General features: G+C 38.6%; 1 protein-coding gene across 1 annotated transcript in view; it reads right to left on the bottom strand.

Annotated features, from left to right (window-relative positions):
* Positions 1-18,609, bottom strand: part of mphosph9 (M-phase phosphoprotein 9) — a 29,189-nt gene extending 10,580 nt beyond the window's left edge. The window contains exons 1-15 of the mRNA XM_084104507.1: positions 18,470-18,609; positions 16,684-16,958; positions 16,423-16,570; positions 13,702-13,791; positions 9,851-10,314; positions 8,268-8,400; positions 7,587-7,659; positions 7,305-7,390; positions 6,669-6,779; positions 5,274-5,671; positions 3,767-3,916; positions 1,907-1,994; positions 302-517; positions 153-200; positions 4-68 (exon numbers count right to left, since the gene is read on the bottom strand). Coding sequence (XP_083960633.1) covers positions 4-68; positions 153-200; positions 302-517; positions 1,907-1,994; positions 3,767-3,916; positions 5,274-5,671; positions 6,669-6,779; positions 7,305-7,390; positions 7,587-7,659; positions 8,268-8,400; positions 9,851-10,314; positions 13,702-13,791; positions 16,423-16,570; positions 16,684-16,922 — 2,309 coding nt within the window. The 5' untranslated portion in view covers positions 16,923-16,958; positions 18,470-18,609. The remainder of the gene's footprint in view (positions 1-3; positions 69-152; positions 201-301; positions 518-1,906; positions 1,995-3,766; positions 3,917-5,273; positions 5,672-6,668; positions 6,780-7,304; positions 7,391-7,586; positions 7,660-8,267; positions 8,401-9,850; positions 10,315-13,701; positions 13,792-16,422; positions 16,571-16,683; positions 16,959-18,469) is intronic.
* Between the last annotated feature and the right edge of the window lie 1,640 nt (positions 18,610-20,249).

Below are 20,249 nucleotides of genomic sequence, written 5' to 3'. Positions count from 1 at the left end.
TACCTTTTCAGTTCACATATTTGATCATTGGCATCAAAGAGCTTGTTTTCAGTTGAGGCCAGCTTGTCCTGTTAGGAAAGAAACAACGTTTTTAGTTTGTGCACTTTGTATTAATTTTGTCGATTTGTGTCATGGATAAAAACAGTTTTCACCTTCGTTCCTTCATGCTCCCTTCTCAATGAATCATATTCGTGGAGGAGCTGCCAAAAAAAAAAAAAAAAAAAAACGCACATCATCACATTGAACTTTACGGTCTGACACAACAGCATAAGGGGCGTTTAAAGGATTCGGCATGGCTCACATCCTGCAGCATCTTGTGTTCTTTCTTCATGCGGGCCTCTTTCTCATCCACCTCTTTACAGGCGTTCTGCATGGCCTCCTCCAGCTGACGCAGGCGGTTCTTCAGTTTGATCATGGTGGCATCTTTCTCATGGCTGCTGTGTTTGGTCTCTTCTAAGCGCTGCTGCAGGGTCTGGACTGTGGCACTGGCTGCATCATATCGCTCCGGCCATCCCGCCTGGACCACAAACACAAACTTTAGGATAGCAGTGTTTAAACACATTTTTACCACTTTTCCAGTCATTCATGATCTCTATTAATAGGGACGTCACAGTGAGAAAATACTCACATCGGTATATTAGCTTACAACATCGGCCTTACCGATAACACCGAGGGTTGGGTAAAAACACTAGAAAGTTTAAATAGTGGATCAGAATATTGACTTTCTTGAGCCAACATGGTAAATGTTCAGCATATAGTGGGGAAGAAGCTTTGACTTCATTTGAACACAATTGAAGATCTTTTTAGATGAAATCCGAGAGATTTCTGTCCCTCTATTGACAGCTACGTAACTATCACTTTGACACTTCAAAAAGTTCATAAAGAGATCGTAAAACTAATCCATATGAATTGAGCGGTTTAATCCAATTTGTTTTGAAGAGACTCTATCGCTTTATATGATGAACAGATTGAATTTAGGCTTTTATTCACATATAAACATTCATAAACTCACACATCAGTTGAGGTTAAAGGGATGTTTCACCACTGGAAAGATGAATGTGTATTTAAATTGGGTCATTTATGTAGTAGAAATGTGAAATTATTTTAGAAGTTGGTGCCTTCTAGACTGAGAAAAGCCAGAAAACGTATTTTTGGCTCATGTGGATGAAAGACAACAACTCCCAGAATGCACTTGCTTTGCTGCCCTACGATGACACTCCCAAGCCACGCCTACCGGTTACAGAGGGCAGTATCGGGGGAAATGATACAGCTAGGCTACTAGTCGACTCGAAACTGAAAAGATGGCGTTTTATCGTGAGATCCCCCTATGGGCGGGTTGAAGACATGCGGGACGAGCTCCTCCTACTGGCTGGAGTCTCTCGCCTCTGGACAGAAAAGCCTCTGATGAGCTAAATGACGATTTTTGCGTCATCTGAGGTTTTTTTCCAGACACACAATACAGAAATCTCTCGTCTCAGGGGGACATGAGGGAGGGAAGCACGGCCATTCGAAAATACTACCGGGTTTCTACTGATACAAAGCTTAATGCTAATCGGTGAAGTATCCCTTTAATGGAAGCTCAAGCGTGACCTGCGAGAACCAATGAGGTTCATTCTCGTGTTACGCAGCGCGTTTGAGCTTCTGCAAGAGGTTTGTTCTCGCACATCAAGCAAGGTAGTTGCGTAGCTGTCAATAGAGGAACAGAAATCGCTCATATTTCATCAAAAATATCTTAATTTGTGTTCCAAATATGAACAAAAGTCGTTTTGAATGACATGAGGATGATTAACGACAGAATTTTCATTTTTGGGTGAACCATCTCTTTAATATTGTTTTGCTGACTGCAAGCACTCAAACACAAGCCACCGATGTATTTCCTGTTTTAGATGGAGGCGGTGACTCATACCAGCTGTCTCTCCAAGAGGTGGTTTTTGATCTCCAGCTCTCGGATGCGTGTGCTTGCCTCTGTTAACGCTCGTTCCAGGTGCTGACATCTGCCAAACGATGATCAAAGACACAATCAGTCAGAGTTCATCGGACTCCGCCGATGACAGTGTTTATCGTGCGTTAAACACCAGACACCAGATGTCACCGACTCACAGTGCTGATGTAAACGCAGATAGAAAACAGGCTGAAGAAAGAGCCAAATATTTCAATATACCACATTAGACCTACTAGTTATTCATTATTTGCTTAGGAATTTCACTATGCAGTCTGAAACAATGAAGCAGACACTTCATATTCAAATATAAGGAATGCACAAATATAGCAATAATGGCTGATGATATTTAAGTTTGGCTAGTAATTACCAATATGGAATTTGTTCATGTACACTACCGGTCAAAAGTTTTAGATCTGTAAGATTTTTAATGTTTTTAAAAGAAGTCTCTTCTGCTCACCAAGGCTGCATTTATTTGATAAAAAACAATTAAAGTGTAATTTATTCCTGTGATCAAAGCTGAATTTTCAGCATCATTACTCCAGTCTTCAGTGTCACATGATCCTTCAGAAATCATTCTTATAAGATGATTTGATGCTCAAGAAACATTTATGATTATTATCAATGTTGAAAACAGTTTTTTACATTTTTATTTCATGATGCTATGATGAATAGAAAGTTGTAAAGAACAGCATTTATCTGAAATCTAAAGCTTTTGTAACATTAAACACTACCGTTCAAAAGTTTGGGGTCAGTAAGAATTTTTATTTTATTTTTGGGGGAAAGAAATAAAATAAATCAATACTTTTATTCATCAAGGATGAGTTAAACTGATCAAAAGTTACAGTAAAGACATTTATAATGTTAAAAAATATTCTATTTTAAATAAATGCTGTTCTTTTGAACTTTCTATTCATCAAAGAATTTTGAAAAAAAATTGTACGCAACTGTTTTCAACATTGGAAATAATAATGAATGTTTTTTGAGCATAAAATCAGCATATAAGAATGATTTCTGAAGGATCATGTGACACTGAAGACTGGAGTAATGATGCTGAAAATTCAGCTTTCATCTGAGGAATAAATTACATTTTAAAATATATTAAAATTAGGGCTGTGAAACGATTAATCGCGATTAATCGCATCCAAAATAAAAGTTTGTGTTCACATAATATGTGTGTGTGTACTGTGCATAATTATTTTGTATATATAAATACACACACATGCATGTAAATATTTAAGAAAAATTTGTTATTTATATATAAAATATTTATATTTATTTATAAAACAAATTATATATAATATATATACAGTATATTTAAGCAAATATTTCTTAAATATATACATGCATGTGTGTGTATTTATATATACAAAATAATTATGCACAGTACACACACACATATTATGTGAACACAAACTTTTATTTTGGATGCGATTAATCACGATTAATCGTTTCACAGCCCTAATTAAAATAGAAAACAGTCATTTTAAATTGTCATAATATTTCACAATAATACTGTTGTTTTTTTAATTGTTTTTTTATCAAATAAATACAGCCTTGGTGAGCAGAAGAGACTTCTTTTAAAAACATATAAAATCTTACTGATCTAAAACTTTTGACCAGTAGTGTATGTTTAACATGTTTGTAAAGAAATCGGGCATCAAAACATTAAAATGTACTATAAAAACAGATCTTTTGAAACCTACTGTTTGAATTAATTTGACAATTTCAGACAGATATTGACAGCAAAAAAAATGCTAATATTGGTGGATGCCAATCTGGAATGTATTATGCAATCCTACAAAATTGCAGCGTCTTGTTTCTCACCTCTCAAGTAGGATCTGGTTGCTTTTCTCCATGTCATGAGGCAAGTTCACCAGATCCAGCTTTTCCTTCAGGGCACCGATCTCTGCTTCATAGTACGCTCTGAGATCGGCTATGTGGCGGGAATGTTTCTCTCTCAGCTTCTGTCTCAACCTAGCAAGATTAGACCAACCAGAGGAGTTAGTGTGGCACGTCAGATGGTGGATACACCAAATAGCATGGGATAGGTTCAATAAAGATTATCCTTAAACATCTTAAGCTACACTACCATTAAAAAAGTTTGGAGCTGACCCAAATAATTAATGCACAGAAGTTTCATACATGATGCTAAAACATTTTTGCAAGTATGAATAAAAGCAACTGGTAAACACCTTCTAAATGCAATTATAAGGAGCATGAATAGTGCGTGTTATTTTAAAGATTTTTAGTTTTTTTATAGGAACCCAATAACTTATTCCCAACATTCACATATTTCTGCTGATGCAACCAAGGCCATATGGTAAGGGAAAATAATAATGTCTAATAGTGTTTGATGGTTAGGGCTGACTTCAAAAACGGTTCCTGAACGATACTTTTTTCGATTCCAATTTAATAAAATAGTTTTTGGTTTTATTTTTTCAGTTTGTTGACTTTTTTACAGACTCAAAGATATATATGCCTCGCGCTCAAGCGAAACTATAAAGCTTGCTGCAAAGCACTGGTAAAAGTAACCTATTGATTATGAATGTGTCTGGAGAAAAATAGCAAGGAGACAAATTAATTGTTTATTAATAAACTAGGGTTTGCTGAGTCAGTGTTGGCTGCAAAGATGAAGTTGACGATGCTGACTCATCTCCACAGTATAGTGAACGCGCACGCCTATAGAGAGAAATGCACCTTTCTTTTGGATTACATAATCAGAGAGAATTTGTTTTCAAGCTTCAAGCTTTCTAAATGCCTATTTCTCATGTCTGTGAGGCAAGTATCCTATTCGCTGAGTTTCGGTTCATTTGTGACGCGCTGTAGTTCTTGTAGTCGAAGACGGAGTAACTTTCTCTTCTTAAGTTTATTCATTGCACTGTCAAGTGCTTCATCAGATTTGTCGTGTTGCCGGTCTTGGCAGCAATTATCTGTTGCTGTTGGCATCGAGTCTGGTGAAATGTAGCCGTACTTTTGATCTTTTCCACATCTTTTCATCTATGGGGGTTGGGACGCTTACACACTACAGCCTCATGTGTGAGACACGCCTCTGGGCGTAAACTAGTGTTTTTCCTTGATGCCTTGCCACAGCCAATCATGCTGCATGCTTATTTGGCTCACTGACATTGACGAGATTAACCCCTTGGGTATAAAAATTTGGTGAGGCATCAAAGCAATTCGGTCGATGCCTAAAAAGTATCAAACTCGATACCCAGCTCTACTGATCGTTATGCATTTAAATGTGAGCAAGCTATTCAAAATAATTCAATGATATTAATGCATTGTAAATGGCATTCCATGTTGAATTTAGGGGGATTTTCAGGACTCTTACAGCGAGAGGACAACCGGGTCCTCCAGCGAGGTCTTCCGCTCCAGTTTCCCATTGCCTGCCCCTGGGCCGCTTCTGTTTAGCTTGTACATCTCTTGAGCAGACGGTCCTCTGGGCTGTACGGTGACCGTGGCAGTGTGGCTGCCCTCATCTTCACTGTTGGCCTGGTTTGCTCTCAGCGCAGACGGCGAGGGAGACGCCTGCTGTGCAGACAGACTGCTGGCGTTAGAGATGCAGTCGGTGTCGCTGCGCAGGGCCATGGAGTCGGGGCTGACGGGCGCGTCGCTGCTGCTAGGACAGGCCCGGACCTGCGCAGACGGACTGCTGAAGTGGGACGGCGACGTGAAGCCTGACGTGCGATCTGAGTGCTTCACATGCAACGTGGAGTCCAGAGTCAACACCTGGGAGAGGGAGCAACAGGTGAGGGATGACACTAGACATTTTGTTCCTTTAAGGGATGGTTCAGAGTAATTTCAACCTAGGGTCCTTTGCACCATGACCTCGAGCCAAACACCCCCCAGAAGCTTTTTTTCCCATGGCCGAACATTATTAAAGTTAGAGCTTATTTAGAGATATCAGCCGAATGGCTTAGAGCAGGCGCTAATGGATCCTATGATGTATCTTGTAAATTACCCCACTAATAAACTTATACAGTAGTACAAATAGGTTCTGTACTCATAAAACGAGGCATTGTAAAGTTTGTAAGTACATCAGGAGTTTATTTAAATAACACTTGCCTGACGGCTCATGCTACCGCTAACCTGGACGTCGAGGTCACTTCCGTGATTTAGGAAAAGCCTGTAAAAGTCCTTTGCAAAACTCACAAGTGTAAGGGGAAAGCTAGTGAATTTTTTAGTATTTTTTCCGAAGTGTTTACAACTTAGTGTTAACTAATAATTGTTTCAAACTGGTATTACCAACAAAATATTAGTGCATTCCTGGAACTGGGCGTCGTTACACTACATCCTTATGCATCGCTTTCTGCCAGAACTTTTACAGGCTTTTCCTAAATCACGGAAGTGACCTCAACGTCCGGGTTAGCGGTAGCATTAGCCGTCAGGCAAGTGTTATTTAAATAAACTCCTGATGTACTTACAAACTTTCCAATGCCTCGTTTTATGAGTACAGAACCTATTTGTACTACTGTATAAGTTTGGTGCCATTCTGGGCATTATTAGTGGGGTAATTTACAAGATACATCATAGGATCCATTAGCGCCTGCTCTAAGCCATTCGGCTGATATCTCTAAATAAGCTCTAACTTTAATAATGTTCAACCAAGGGAAAAAAGGCTTCTGGGGGGTGTTTGGCTCGAGGTCATGGTGCAAAGGACCCTAGGTTGAAATTACTCCGAACCATCCCTTTAATTAATTCTTGCCTTAATTGGCTGTGCTCTGACCTGAGGAGACGAGGTGGACGAGTTGATTAAGGAGTCCCACTCGTGGCCTTTGGTTTCTGCTCTCTTGTTTTGGTAGATCTCCCGCAGAGACAGACGGTTCTCCTCTGGAGTCTGTGTACAACAGAATAACAACTGTGTTTGGAGCAAAGCTCACTGTGTTCAGCAGGACAGACTTATCCTGTTCAAGCCTACTGTATCATATTTGATACGCAAATTTTAAGGCCTCTAAATTATCAACATTATCAAAAACTTTGCTTAAAAACCTGTTGTAAATAATCTTCCACATGCCTTCTGTCGTCTGACTGATAGTTCATACTTTTTTAGCAACTAAAAGCCTAGTATAATTTCTTCATTGATCATAAAAATAAGCATTTAAATATCATCTTACTAAGACATTATTGGGAGAGATATAAAGTGACAACTGATATTTATATCCATTTTATGCATGTAATCTGCTATACTGTTATAAAGATCTCATTGATTTATATTACAAGCTATCAGAATTTCATCTTTTTGGCCATATAAATATCAGCATCTGCACCCAATTGCATATCAGGGGTGGGAATCTTTAGGCACCTCACGATCTGATTCCAAAACGATTACTGTATTAATTAATTTAATTAAATAACAATTTACCTGCATTAGGACGAAGGGAGCACTTTCAAAGTTGTCAGGTAGAGGGCGGTATAACTCGCTCTCTTCTAGCTTCCAGTAAGACAGGCCTGAAAAATCACACAGAATTAGAATATGTGAACAGCAATTTCACAATAATCAGAAATGACTTCAGTCTTAAGCACTAATTCAAAACCCTGTAACATTACGCATTATAATCTCCACCAAATCCTCGCATCACAATCACATCCCTCCAGTGTGCTGTTAGACAGACAGTAGAGCTTGATTCTCAGTGAAACGTGTTACCTGAGGCTTCAGACACCAGACTGTCACTTCTCCTTAGAGGCAATGGGTTCATGGAGCCAGCACTGCATCCACGCTAGGGGTAAAGCCAGAAAAAAAGATGTTTACGAACTCAGAAAGCAATTTCTAAATGCACACAGAGGCCTCTATGAACATTAAAAGTAATAAGGAAACCATTGATGCTTCGTCTTATCTCTGAATTTATACATTCAATTTTTTTTTTTTTTGGCCAATTAAAAATCTTTCCTGCCTTTAAATTTAGAAAGGGAAATCCGACATCAAATATTATACAGAAGAAACAATGTATGGACATTCAAAAAAGAGTTCGTTGCTTTATTTATTTATATATTTTTTCCCTCCCCTGTACTAGGTGTATTTGTTTTCATTCTCTGTATAATGTGTACGATATAATTAAGTTTTGAAGAATTGTCAATATTGTGGAAACATAATGGACTAACATGTTAAAACCCAATGCCATACTGTATTGTATGTAATGCTGTGGTTCTAAATAAAAATATAAGTAAAAAAAAGAAAAGAGTTTGCTGCTTAAATGAGTAAAACAAATTAACTTCCTAATCGCCAACAACAATATGCCCACAGATTTCTCATGCATCCCCGCTGCTCATGGTTATTTAAATAAACAACAAAAAAATAAACAATCATTCAATATTAATGTGTGCTTACATCAGGTAGATGATCTGTGTGCTCCTTAGGAGGTCCTGCTCCTGCTGTGCTCCTTGTTCGCTCCTCCACATGCGACGTTCGGCTCTTTCTGGGTTTGTGTTTCTGCCGTTGGGCCCAGGAGGTCAGAGGTTGACTACACAACACATATCAACACAAAACAACTGTATCTATTAATGTTATAAAAACAATTTAACAGAGTTTATTAAAGCCAGTGTTATTTTAGTATTATTTATATACTTATACTATTTTGATCAATATTTTTAATTAGCTTTTACTTTTATATTAACAATTTTCCTTTTTAATTTGATCTTACTTTTTAGCCATTTTGTTATGCTTTTGTAATTTTTTTGTAATATATATATATATATATATTTATTATAGTTTTCATTTATTTTTATTTCAACTTTAGTTTAATTTCAGTTAATAATTGTAGTACTTCAACTTATTTCAGTTAGTTGTCAAGGCACCATTTCTATTTATTTATTTTTAGTTTCATTACTAAAGTTTAGTTTCATAGTCATCATTACTTCAGAAGTTATATTTTAAATTATTTCAGTTAATAAAATTGTTTTTAATAGTTTAGTTTTAGTTAATGATAACAACACTGACTACAACAAAAGGCTCTATTTATTATGTATTTGAACATAGTCAAAAGTTAAAACACATTTGACTGAATTTATTTAAAATATAATTTCAGAGAGATGCATTTTGATAACTATATGCACTATATTACATAGTTGTTATATTTTAACTTAATGCCGGGGACACACTTAAGGATTAGCTGAAACATTCTAAGACTGAACTGAACACACTTACAGACTGTTTCCATCGACTGGAGCAGATTTAAACACCGACTGAACGCAACTTTCTCTGACTCAGGTTTCAAGTTTAATTAATTTATAAAGCACATTTAAAACAGCCACAAGACTGACCAAAGTGCTGTACAACACAACTAAATACAGATCCTAAATATACACACTTTAATACACACAAATATAATATACACATTTAAGAAAAATGTGCAAAAAAAATAAAAATGATTGTGCGTTTGGGCATGATCAGTCGTAAATATCAAATTACATTCATAATCGGCCTTACAGTCGTTAAGTGTGTCCCCGGTTTACCCTGTTGTCGTCATTATACAATGTGTTTAAATAAATCAGCCATGAAAACAAGTTATTACAGCCACCATTTAAATGTTTATATTTCAAAAACAAACTGAACTAAAAAGGTAATTTTATAATGAAAGAAAATTATATAAAACTGCCTTATGTGCAATGTAAATGTTTATATACAATGAGCGTTGATTATTAAATAAAGCTGATTAATTTATTTTTGGTTTCGGTTTTCGGCTAAATGAAATCTTTAATTTCGGTTTCGGTTTTAATTTCAGTGCATAACTAATTAATAATATCTATAATATGCATTAAGAAAATAGATTATAGTCAAAAGTTAATCACATTTGACTAAATTTATGAATTTCTCATGTTGATCTAAAAAACTTTGATCTAAAGGCTCATGCTAAAATCTTTTAAATTAGTGTTAGACAAATATATTTCCCATACTTTTGATGACTCTATTACCTTATTACTCTCCGTTTATCAGTCATGGTATCGGGTGCGGTCGTCGCAGGCGTCTGGAGTTTGTCGTTGGCTGTGATGGTTTTGCTCAGCGGGTTCTGGCCCTGTGGGCTCGTGTCAGGAACAGGGGACGGTGTAAGACTGCCATCCTGCTGGTTCGGGGACCACAGAGCCTCATATCGGCCCTCAGTGGAACTGGGCCGCCCTGTTTCTAACCCATGCTCCCAGGCGGAGAGAGTCCCATATCCGCTGCTCAGCACGGTAACCATCCCCTCCTCCGAGCTCTCCTGAGGGTGAACGGTGAGCTGGGGATGTGACAGAGGTCCTGGAGCCGACAACGTGAAGGTGTTCTCAGCCGCCGGGTCCTCTAGAGGCCTGTGGATCTTCCCGGGCTCCAGAGAGTGAGTCTGTGTGCTGACTAGGCGGTTCTGTAACTGCACTAAGGCCTTGATCTCATCCTGTATGAGCTGGAAGAAACCATGCAAGAACTGTCTCGATGACAGAATTTTCATTTTTGGGTGAATTATCCCTTAAACATCAGGTTTGTGTGACTAGAAGAATGTTCATTCGCAGAAATGCATGGCATATGTTTCAAGCCTTATGCCGGAGACACACTTAACGACAAGCTGAAACATTCTAAGACTGAACTGAACACACTCAAGCTGCGTTCACACTACAAGCAACACTATACCATTCATTTCAAAGGAGAGCGGGTGATTTCCGGCGACAGTGACCGTTGGCAACCGGGTGAGGCGTGTCCAGCGACGCGACAAAGTTGAGATCTGTTCAACTTTATGCAAATGAAGAGCGACTTTTGGGAGCGACAACCAATAGGAGTGAAGTCAGTGGAGTCACGTGATTCGCCACTCTTCAGTGCCGAGTCCGACCGAGGTAAGAAGAATGAGAAGCTCATTTTAGCAGTCAGAAACTGTCCTATAATTAATGATATGTCTCAGTGTGCACATCATTTAAGATCTGAATGATTTCATGAACCCAGATAGACTGGCCCTTTTGCTGCAGTTAAATAGCCGCGATGGCAAAGAGCACTCGCTGTTTCTAGTTCATCTTTAAATAATATTATGCATTTTATGTACTGATTCCATTTACATTTAGACTTTTCCTTCCAAAATGTTTGTTTGTAGCGGCAAGAAAACGCATTTGTTGTCTACAACATGGAGTAACATCCGTGAAAGTCACTCACAAACATTACAAGGCAACAGTAGTGGGAACGACCTCACCGGCAGCCACTGGCGACATGCAGCGACAAAGTCGCTTGTAGTGAACGCAGCTTAACAGAGACTGTTTCCATCCACTGCAGCAGATTTTAAACACCAACTGTGAACACCGACTTGGTGCGTTTGGGCATGATCAGTCGTAAGTATCAAATTACATTCATAATCAGCCTTACAGTCATTAAAGGGGACATATCATGCCAAATGCACTTTTTTAGCCCTTAAATGCATTTTGTTGTATATTTGGAGTGTTTAGAAGTACAGAAAAGATGAAATTATTCTCTTCAGGTGCTTCGTTGATATCTTTATATTCTGTTTTGGTCATATTTTTCAACCTGTTCCGATTTTTCTGTTATCTATGACGTTTTATGAACTATTACGTCACAGTATTTGCAGCGGAACCGCCAAATAAGGACATTGACTTCCGGCCCAACACTTCGAGCAATCCGCCATTTTTATTTCTCGCTGCAATTTCGTAGTCCAAGCTAAAGGATGCAGAAGTTACGAGAGGGTAAGTTAAAATGTTCGGTTGTTGGATGTAGTAACCCACACGCTTCATTACACCGTCTAATGTAGATGAACTGCCGCGCGTGACAGGGCGCATGTTTAACTGAAAGAACGAGCAGAGACCCGGTCGCGCGCGCGCTCACTCTCTCTCTTCAGAGCCAGGCGAAAGTGTAAACAAGACATCACCGTCTCCAAACTAGACGCTGTCTTGCTCTCTCTCCCTCGCACATATTAATCAAAATAAATCGACACGGTGGTAAAAGGTCGGAAGACCAAAGTTTCATGTGTAAATAGAGTAACACACCATTGCGATACATCCATAAGAAGATGTTGTTCTACAGGTTCGTCGTCTTCATTTTCATCTCGCTCCTGCTCCGACTCTGGCTCGAACATGTAAGGCTGGCTGGACAAGTCTTCCGTTGTTGACATTTTGTTAATAACGTGTGAATAAAAAGTTTCTGTGCCGATAGATAATCGTATCTCTGCTATCAAACTACAAAAATGGCCGAACGGGGTGGAGTTGAACCGAGTGTGGGCGGGGTATGAAGTGTCTCAATTGTATTTAAAGAGACCGCACCAAAACGAGTTGCTCTCAGACGCACATCAGAAAAGGGGTAGAAAAGGGGCCTGTGGAGCTATAATAATGAGGAATTCAGACCCAAGCATTGCAGTTCCGCTTTATATAGACTACAAATGTATGATTTATATGTAAAAAGGAACAATTTAAAAGCATGATATGTCTCCTTTAAGGGCGCTTTCACACTAGCACTTTTGGTGCGCACCCGGGTTCGAATGACGTCAGAGTTCGGTTCGTTTGGATGATGTGAACGCTGTCTTCCGAACTCGGGTGCGCACCCGCGAACCGTAATTGAGTCCGCTTAAAAAGGGTGGTCTGGGGTACGGTTCATGTGAACTCCAGTACGATTCACTACTGATATAAACGCAATCGTACCAAATCGCGGTAGTGAATCGCTATTGATGACGTATAATGTGGTACATGTGTGTGTATACACTTAAGGCCAATTTATACTTCTGCGTCAGGTGCGCGCAGTAGGTACGGCGTAGCATACGCATAGACGTGTATCATAAAAGGCCAATTTATACTTCTGCGTCGAGTGTACGCACGTAGGCGACGCCGTCGTGAGCATTTATACTTCTGCGTTATGTCTGTGTTGCTCTGCAGTTACACCGCCGAAACGCTAGTTGGCAAGGGCAGGTTTTAATGTTCCACTGTATTTAGATTCCTCGCGGCTGTTTTGAGTTTAGGCTACTAAGCGACTGAAAGAGAGCGGATCATGTTGGAGTTGGAGCTTATCGAGGTGGAAAAACAGTTAATTTTAGTGAAATTACTAAAACTAAAAGGCTGAAACGAGAGAAGGCGTTGAAGGAGATTGTACGTGCGACCCGTGAACCTGTTGACGGTTGAACCGAATTTAAAGATGACGGGCGGTGCAGAAGAACACGCCGGAAATGCGTAGGAGGAAATGCGATGCTACCAAGCCGACCAATCACAGATCTTGCGGTCCGCATCGTCGCGACGTGTAGTTACATTATTGAGGAGGTGCGCGTCAGGGTACGACGTATGGTACATGTCTATGCGTATGCTACGCCGTACCTACTGCGCGCACCCGACGTATAAGTATAAATTGGCCTTAAGTCGTACCCTTCGCCGTACCCTGACGCGCACCTCCTCAAAAATTGTCTTTGGCGGACAGCCCGCTGTCTTTGGAACGGTTTTAGTACTTTTGCGGCTGACAGACGCAAGTGTGTTTCTGTATCTTTTCTTTGAAAACAAAACCAAAAGTTCAAAAAAAGAAGAACAAAAGTGAAGCAAGCAGTTACCAAGCAACATGATTACGCGGCAGCTGCAGCTTGATGACGCAAGCGTACCGCGCTTTGGATACAAATACAAATAATATATCGAACAACGAACTCTGGTTCGGAAGAGGCAATCGAACCAAGTGTGAAAGCGCCCCAAGTGTGTCCCCGGCATTAGACTAGCACAACCAGATTAAACACACTGAAGCACCTTGTCGGCATCAGATACAAAGCACAACACTTGAATGAACACACATAATTTGTTAACAGTCCAATCAGATCCTTTGAGAAACATACCTGTATTTGGCACTGGTACTGCTCCTGCTGAGCAAGGATTTGTTCTTGATATTGCTTTTCCACCAACTGAAAGAGATGAAGCCACCGGCCCTGTTTGAGTAAGAAAACACGGTCACTATGTTGTCTGCTTTTTAATAAAAGCATAAACACAGAATCTGTGGCTGCAAATGAAGGAAGTGATACGACAGACAAACTGGTGTGTTTTAGTTAGATGAGCAAGGAGAGGTTTCATTGTGAAATTTCTACTGTCAATATCACACACAAAAAAACAGAAATGTGATTGCCGTGGGGCCAATCTCAGCATATAACACTTTTAAAGAGGCGATGAAACAGAAGTAGCTAAATATATTTTCTGCTGTATTGTGACATAAATCCGAGTGTTATATAGATTGTCAAAAAATAACCGTTAGTCAGATAGAAAAAAAAACAATTGTTTTAGAGAGGAGCATTTTGATAAATGTATGTGCCCTACATTGCACATTCATTATAGTTATATATTACATAAAAACTGCCTTATGTGCAATGTAAATGTTTATATACAATGAGGGTTGATTATTAAATAAAGTTGATTAATGAACTGATTAGTTAAATTTGTTTTTGGTTTCAGTTTTCGGCTAAATTAAATCTTTAATTTCGGTGCATAACTATTAAAAAAAAAATCAAGCTTTTAATGTTGTTTATATGTCTATGTGGTGTTTTTAATATGCTTTAAGACAAACCATGTGCAAATTCATAAGTCGACACCATTGCTGAGTATTTTCTCCTTAAAGGGCACCTATTATGACTCTTTTCACAGGATGTAAAATAAGTCTCTGATGTCCCCAGAGTATGTATGTGAAGTTTCAGCTCAAAATACCCAACAGATCATTTTTTACAGCATGTTTAAATTGTCATTTTTTGGGGGCTCAGAAAAATGCGCTGTTTTAGTGTGTGCCCTTTAAATGCAAATTAACTGCTGCTGCACGACACAGGGGGCGGAGCCTCACGAGCTCGCGCTTCAGTCAGGACAATCTCATCTGATAATATCAGAACAGAAACTCTCAGTTGCGGTGTTCATTTCGACTCGGAGTCGGACAATAATGCCCACAGAGCCAGAGAATATATGCTGTATGAGATAGAACAGGTATAGTTTAGTTTAATTATGGTTATAACTTATTTGTCATCTGCTTTTATCCACTATTAATACAAGCCTGCTGAATGATGACCAAAATATACTGATGAGTTCAGTGAAGTTTATTGTACATCACACAAAAGATGAAGCGTTAGTTTTACTTCAGAAAATCACTGTAAGACCTGAATAAACACAGTATAAGAAGTGCGTATTAAAGTCTTATCCATAAACTCTCTCTCTCTCCCTTTCATTATCAACAACATACACAGCGAAGTACACAAAACAATCGTTACAACTAACAGTAAACAAATATATACACACCTTTTCAGTGGGTGCTAAATAAACTGGTAAACCTTATATCTGTAAAACGACTCGATGAGCTGTGATAGAGCGCGCACTCACTTTCATTTCTGCCGTGGTCAGTAACGTTAGGCCTGTCTCCAACGACCGTGAGCTGGATCACAAACAGTACAGATCCATCCTCGAGTAACAACGAGAGTAAATGAAGACTGCTATGTTCATTCTTACATCCAACAACAGCACACCTCAATCGCTTAGGAGCAAGGGCGTAGATTTGGTTTGAACATTGGGGGGGTTGAAGTTTGGGTATGCCTCCTGATATTGTGATCATGGTATAAATATTGGGGGGGTTGTAATGCATAGATTTAAATATTGGGGGGGTTATCTCCCCCCTATCCCCCCCACAAACTACGCCCCTGCTTAGGAGACATTCTTGTTTACAGCGGCTCAAGCGTCGAACAATGGCGGACTGTGTCCAGCTCACTCAGGGCGGGTCTATGCTCAAACTGAAGTGTCAATCAAGGAGTCGTGGGCGGGGCCTGCGCAATTCTACGTCACATTGCGCCGAATCTGAGAACAGCTCATTCTGAGACAGTGCTTATGATTTATTGAGATTGTAAAAAAAAACACTGGGTGGATTTTTATCATTCTAGGGTGGTTTTGCTCACACACTGCCAACACACATTTATGTTCAAACACCATGTAAAAGTGAATTTTGCATAATAGGTGCCCTTTAAAACTGCAGTGAACCAAAGACAGTCTCAAAAACACGGTTTGAAATCGCTGGTGTTTCTGACATCACAAACTACCTTGTAACCAATCAGATCAACGAGTGGATCTCTGAGCTGAGTGAGTGAGTGGAGGCGGGGCTCATCTGCATATTCATAGAACTGCATACTAAATGAGGCAAGGGTGTTAAGTTACATTCAAGCTATTTTAAGGCATGAAGAAGTTTTTTTAAAGGAAAAAACGTTTAAATATGTCATTTTGTTGATCAAAGATGAGTTTTAATGGATACAATTATTGACTACAGGGGGACTTAAGATCTATAATATGCATTTAGAAAATAAACAGGGTGATTTTTCATTTCACGCCAATTTTAAATGGCTCAAGATACTTCTAAATGATCTCATTCGGGATGTCAGGGATCAGCTGCATTGTGGGATGTTCTCCCCAGCTCTGAGCGTGGCTGCTGTTGTCGGCTCGACTCCTAGGGGAGACCCCAGACGATGGCCCAGAAACCTGGGCCATGATGGCTGCTTCATAACGCCACATGAGGGAATGAATGGACAGTGTGGACATCTGCGCACCTCACAGTTCTTCCAAATCTCAGGGTCGGTCTCCCCACTGCTCTGGATCTCCTGGACCAGGGCTCGGAGGGTCTCTAGAGAGCTTGGGTTGATGAAGGGTAAACTTCTCCCTGAGCTGAACTCCTCCTCAGTACGAAGACACAGATTCCTAAAGCATGTGACATGAGGAGAAAGACACCCAGAGGGATTTAAAACAGCATATCAATGACAGCATCTTTGTAAAACTAAAAACAGTAAACATCACATGAAAAAAAAACAGACCTTATTTTGTTGGAAATGCTGCATGCTGGTGTGGTGGAGGGCCGGTTTGCCCCTTCTGTGGCCTGAAGGAAGCCCTCGGGGTGGGACGCAGAGTGCTCTTCTTCAGGGAGACCCGATACGGTGTCCTCAGAGGAGACGATGGACACCTCGCTCTCTTTCCCACCATTGGCACTGATTTGATCGTGGCTCAAAGCCACAGAGCTGGACACGTCCTCAGAGATGCTGTCATCTGTGGACATGCTTAAACAGCCGTGTACAGTGACTGTATGCGAGCGCTGTGTATAAAACAAACATTTTAATTGGAGAATACCATATATTTCATAAGAGTAAATACATCTAGAAGACACAACTAGCAACTAGGGCTCAAACCTGCAAGCTTTCAATTACCAGCCCATATCTTTAACTAATTAGCCACCCACCCAAAAAAATAAAGCCTATTTTTACTTTCAGAATTATTTACCTATGCATTTTTTATCAGCTCATTTAAACTGAGATAGAAGTATTTTTATAAATGTATCTGAGACTGATTAAAAATAGTTAAACACACTGATTCAAAATTGTGGCCCGTTACAGGACCTAAAATATGTATTTTTATATGCATATAAGTTTTTAAAAAAAGCATTCTTTTCAAAAAAATAAAGTACATATTACAGACGCAATATACTTTAAAAGAATAAGTGTGGACTGAATGAAATGTTTTGGACACTTAATTGCATGTTAAATTGTTTTACTTTTGACATACTTAAGTAGGGCTTCAGTACATCTTTATATGTAATATCATAATTAACTCTACTGTCTCTACTGACATTTACTAAAAATGTATGTAATTTCTATTGATTGAAATGTGTATGTCATGTATTTAAATATATTCGTAATTACACATTCAAGATGAAGCTGTAAGATATACTTTCTTAAAATGTACTTTAATGTAAAATATTTAATTTGACCATTACAAAGTACACTTTTTAAAAGTGTACTTAAGAAACAGTCATAAAAAGCTTGCTCTCTTCAGATGTCCTTTTATTTTATTAGTATTATATTATCTGTAAACATAGTTTTTAAAAAAATACATATATACATATATATACACACACATATATATGAAGTACAATACAACTGCACATGATTCAATAGGATTAAGCACACTTAATTTTCTCAAGGGATTTGTTTGTTTACTAATCATATTCATCCTAATTCAATATGCAAAATTCTTAAATATAAGCAACAGAAAAAATCTACAGAACCAAGAGTTTAAGCTACACCACAACGATGTATCACGACTATCATGAACTTAGAAAATACCGTATAATTCATTATATTATTTTTCAGGGTTAAGGCATAAACAAGAAGCCAGCTGTCAGGAAATCATGGCCACATCTGGTAAACACGCGGTTTATATGCAGTCTGACATATTCACACAACAAATGTCATTCATTGTTAATAACTTGGATGGAGACCACCAGCAAGTTACATGAAAGCATAAAGCCAGAACCACACACACATGATGTCATCAGATCAAGAAACGATACAAAGCTAATCTGTCAACTTACAAACCCAGCTGGTGGTGTTTTATTGCATATCGATTCTAAAAGATGTGAAGCGGGTTCACAGATGTGGACATGCCAGCAAAACACAGATAGCTCTCGCTATGGCGCTTCCTGTTCCACACACACACACAGCACGCGCGCGCATCACCTCTGCAGCTGCATCCCGCGAGCCACCAAACACAAGCACTGACACAGTTAACGTTACCATCATAATAACTCCCAAGTAACGCGGCACTTACTTGTTACTTTTTATCATCACTTGTTCTCCCATTTTGACATTTCCTCATGTGCCACGCGCGCGCTCTCTCTCTTTCTCTTCATCTGTCACTGACTGCTCCTCGCTCAACCTTCTAACGTTCTAAGCTAAGCAAGCAACGACGACACACTGCGCCGCGAAACGCCATTGGCCGAATGAGTTCGAAAGGCGTGCCTTGATTGGCCAGCACGAATAGTCAACGTCCCTTCAGTCTCTGTGATTGGCTCCTTTGCAGGATTCTGCGCATTTTGAGACCACAACAGTGGTTCTGATTGGTCTTTTGAGTAAGCCCGCACTACATGGGTGCATTTCACCTGTCAGGAAACGCCGACGATCTATTTCCGTAAGTATTCAAAATAAATAAATTAAGGATTATATTTTGCCCCCTTTTTGGGACCAGATTTTATTTGTATTTTTTTGCATTGTGACGTTATTTTTTATAATAATTAAGGGTAAAACTTTATTTTAAGGTAACGTAGTTGCACGTTACTACATGTACTTACTGTAGTAATAACAGTAAATTGTGCATAATTACAACTAACCCTAAACCAAACATGTTGTTAATTAATATTACTCAACGCTTATTTTAGTATTACAATGTAATTATGTCACCTTAAATTAAATTAAAGTGTAACCTAATTAAATAATTTATTTCACCTAAAAAAAATAATATTTTGCCCTAATATACAAATAAAAATCACTTTTGAACTCAAAAACACTCAAAAATAATACCAGGATTCATTACAATACTGATAATTGAGCGGGGAAAAAACATGCTTTTTTATTTTCACAAATTAAAAAAGTCAATGGATCTAAAATACTTAATTTTCTTAATGCGAAATTACAATTTCTTTTTTTTCTTTTTTTTCTTTAGGTGAAAAGTGACTGAAGAATCACCAAAATAAGTAATGAAAAGTTATAGATTGTACAATAAATTTACAACGCAATTATACATTTACAAAATTCATTAGTTCATTTGTGTTTATTAGCTATATTATGTTGTGGAAATAGTCTTTTCTTTCTTGCAAATTAAGCTCAAGAGTCGGAGGAGGACATCTGAATCTGTCTCTGGCCAGAGCACCATTCTTATACCCTTTCTTATCTGTTATTTCACAATAACCAAGTGACTTAATTCCTGTTTCCCACCATTAAGTTTTACTTCTCTCTCTCCTTTCTTCTCTAATTGTGGAAACCTGCCAATTGATGGTCAGCCCTTTATCAAAGGCAATATATAGCATTTTCCAAGGACAGTCAACTCCCTCCCAGGGACGAGAAGCCTCCACGTTACATAATTATTTCACCCCATAATAGTGGTTTTATTCTTTCACAGCCGTCTGCTGTTTACTGGAAAATCCCTGACTAAGCGTAACACAAACACAGATACTCTTGACCTTTTGTAATCACAGCCACATAAGCCACGAGGCCTCAAACACATCTAGCTTTTATGGCTATTGAAACTAATAATAAATAAAATAAAATACTTCATCAATGACAGCATTATTTTGATTTGTAAAACATGCAAATTAATTACACAATATAGCCTTACAAAATTACTATGGTGAGCACTGATTCATAATGAATACATATGGTTTCTTCATCAAAAATGTAATTTTTTAATATTTTAATTTCTTGTTTCGGTGGATCATCAAACCAGTTTACCAGTTTTATTGTAGCAACAATAAAATCTGGTATTATCATGTTAACTTTTTGTAAAATTGTACAATACAAGTCTTTTGCAAAACAATAAACAAAAGCATTTCATA

The sequence above is a fragment of the Abramis brama genome, assembly GCF_963993115.1.
Source record: "Abramis brama genome assembly, chromosome: 25".
NCBI lineage: Eukaryota > Metazoa > Chordata > Actinopteri > Cypriniformes > Leuciscidae > Abramis > Abramis brama.
The sequence above is the reverse complement of the archived record's forward strand: the minus strand, read 5'-3'. Positions and strand labels throughout refer to the sequence as shown.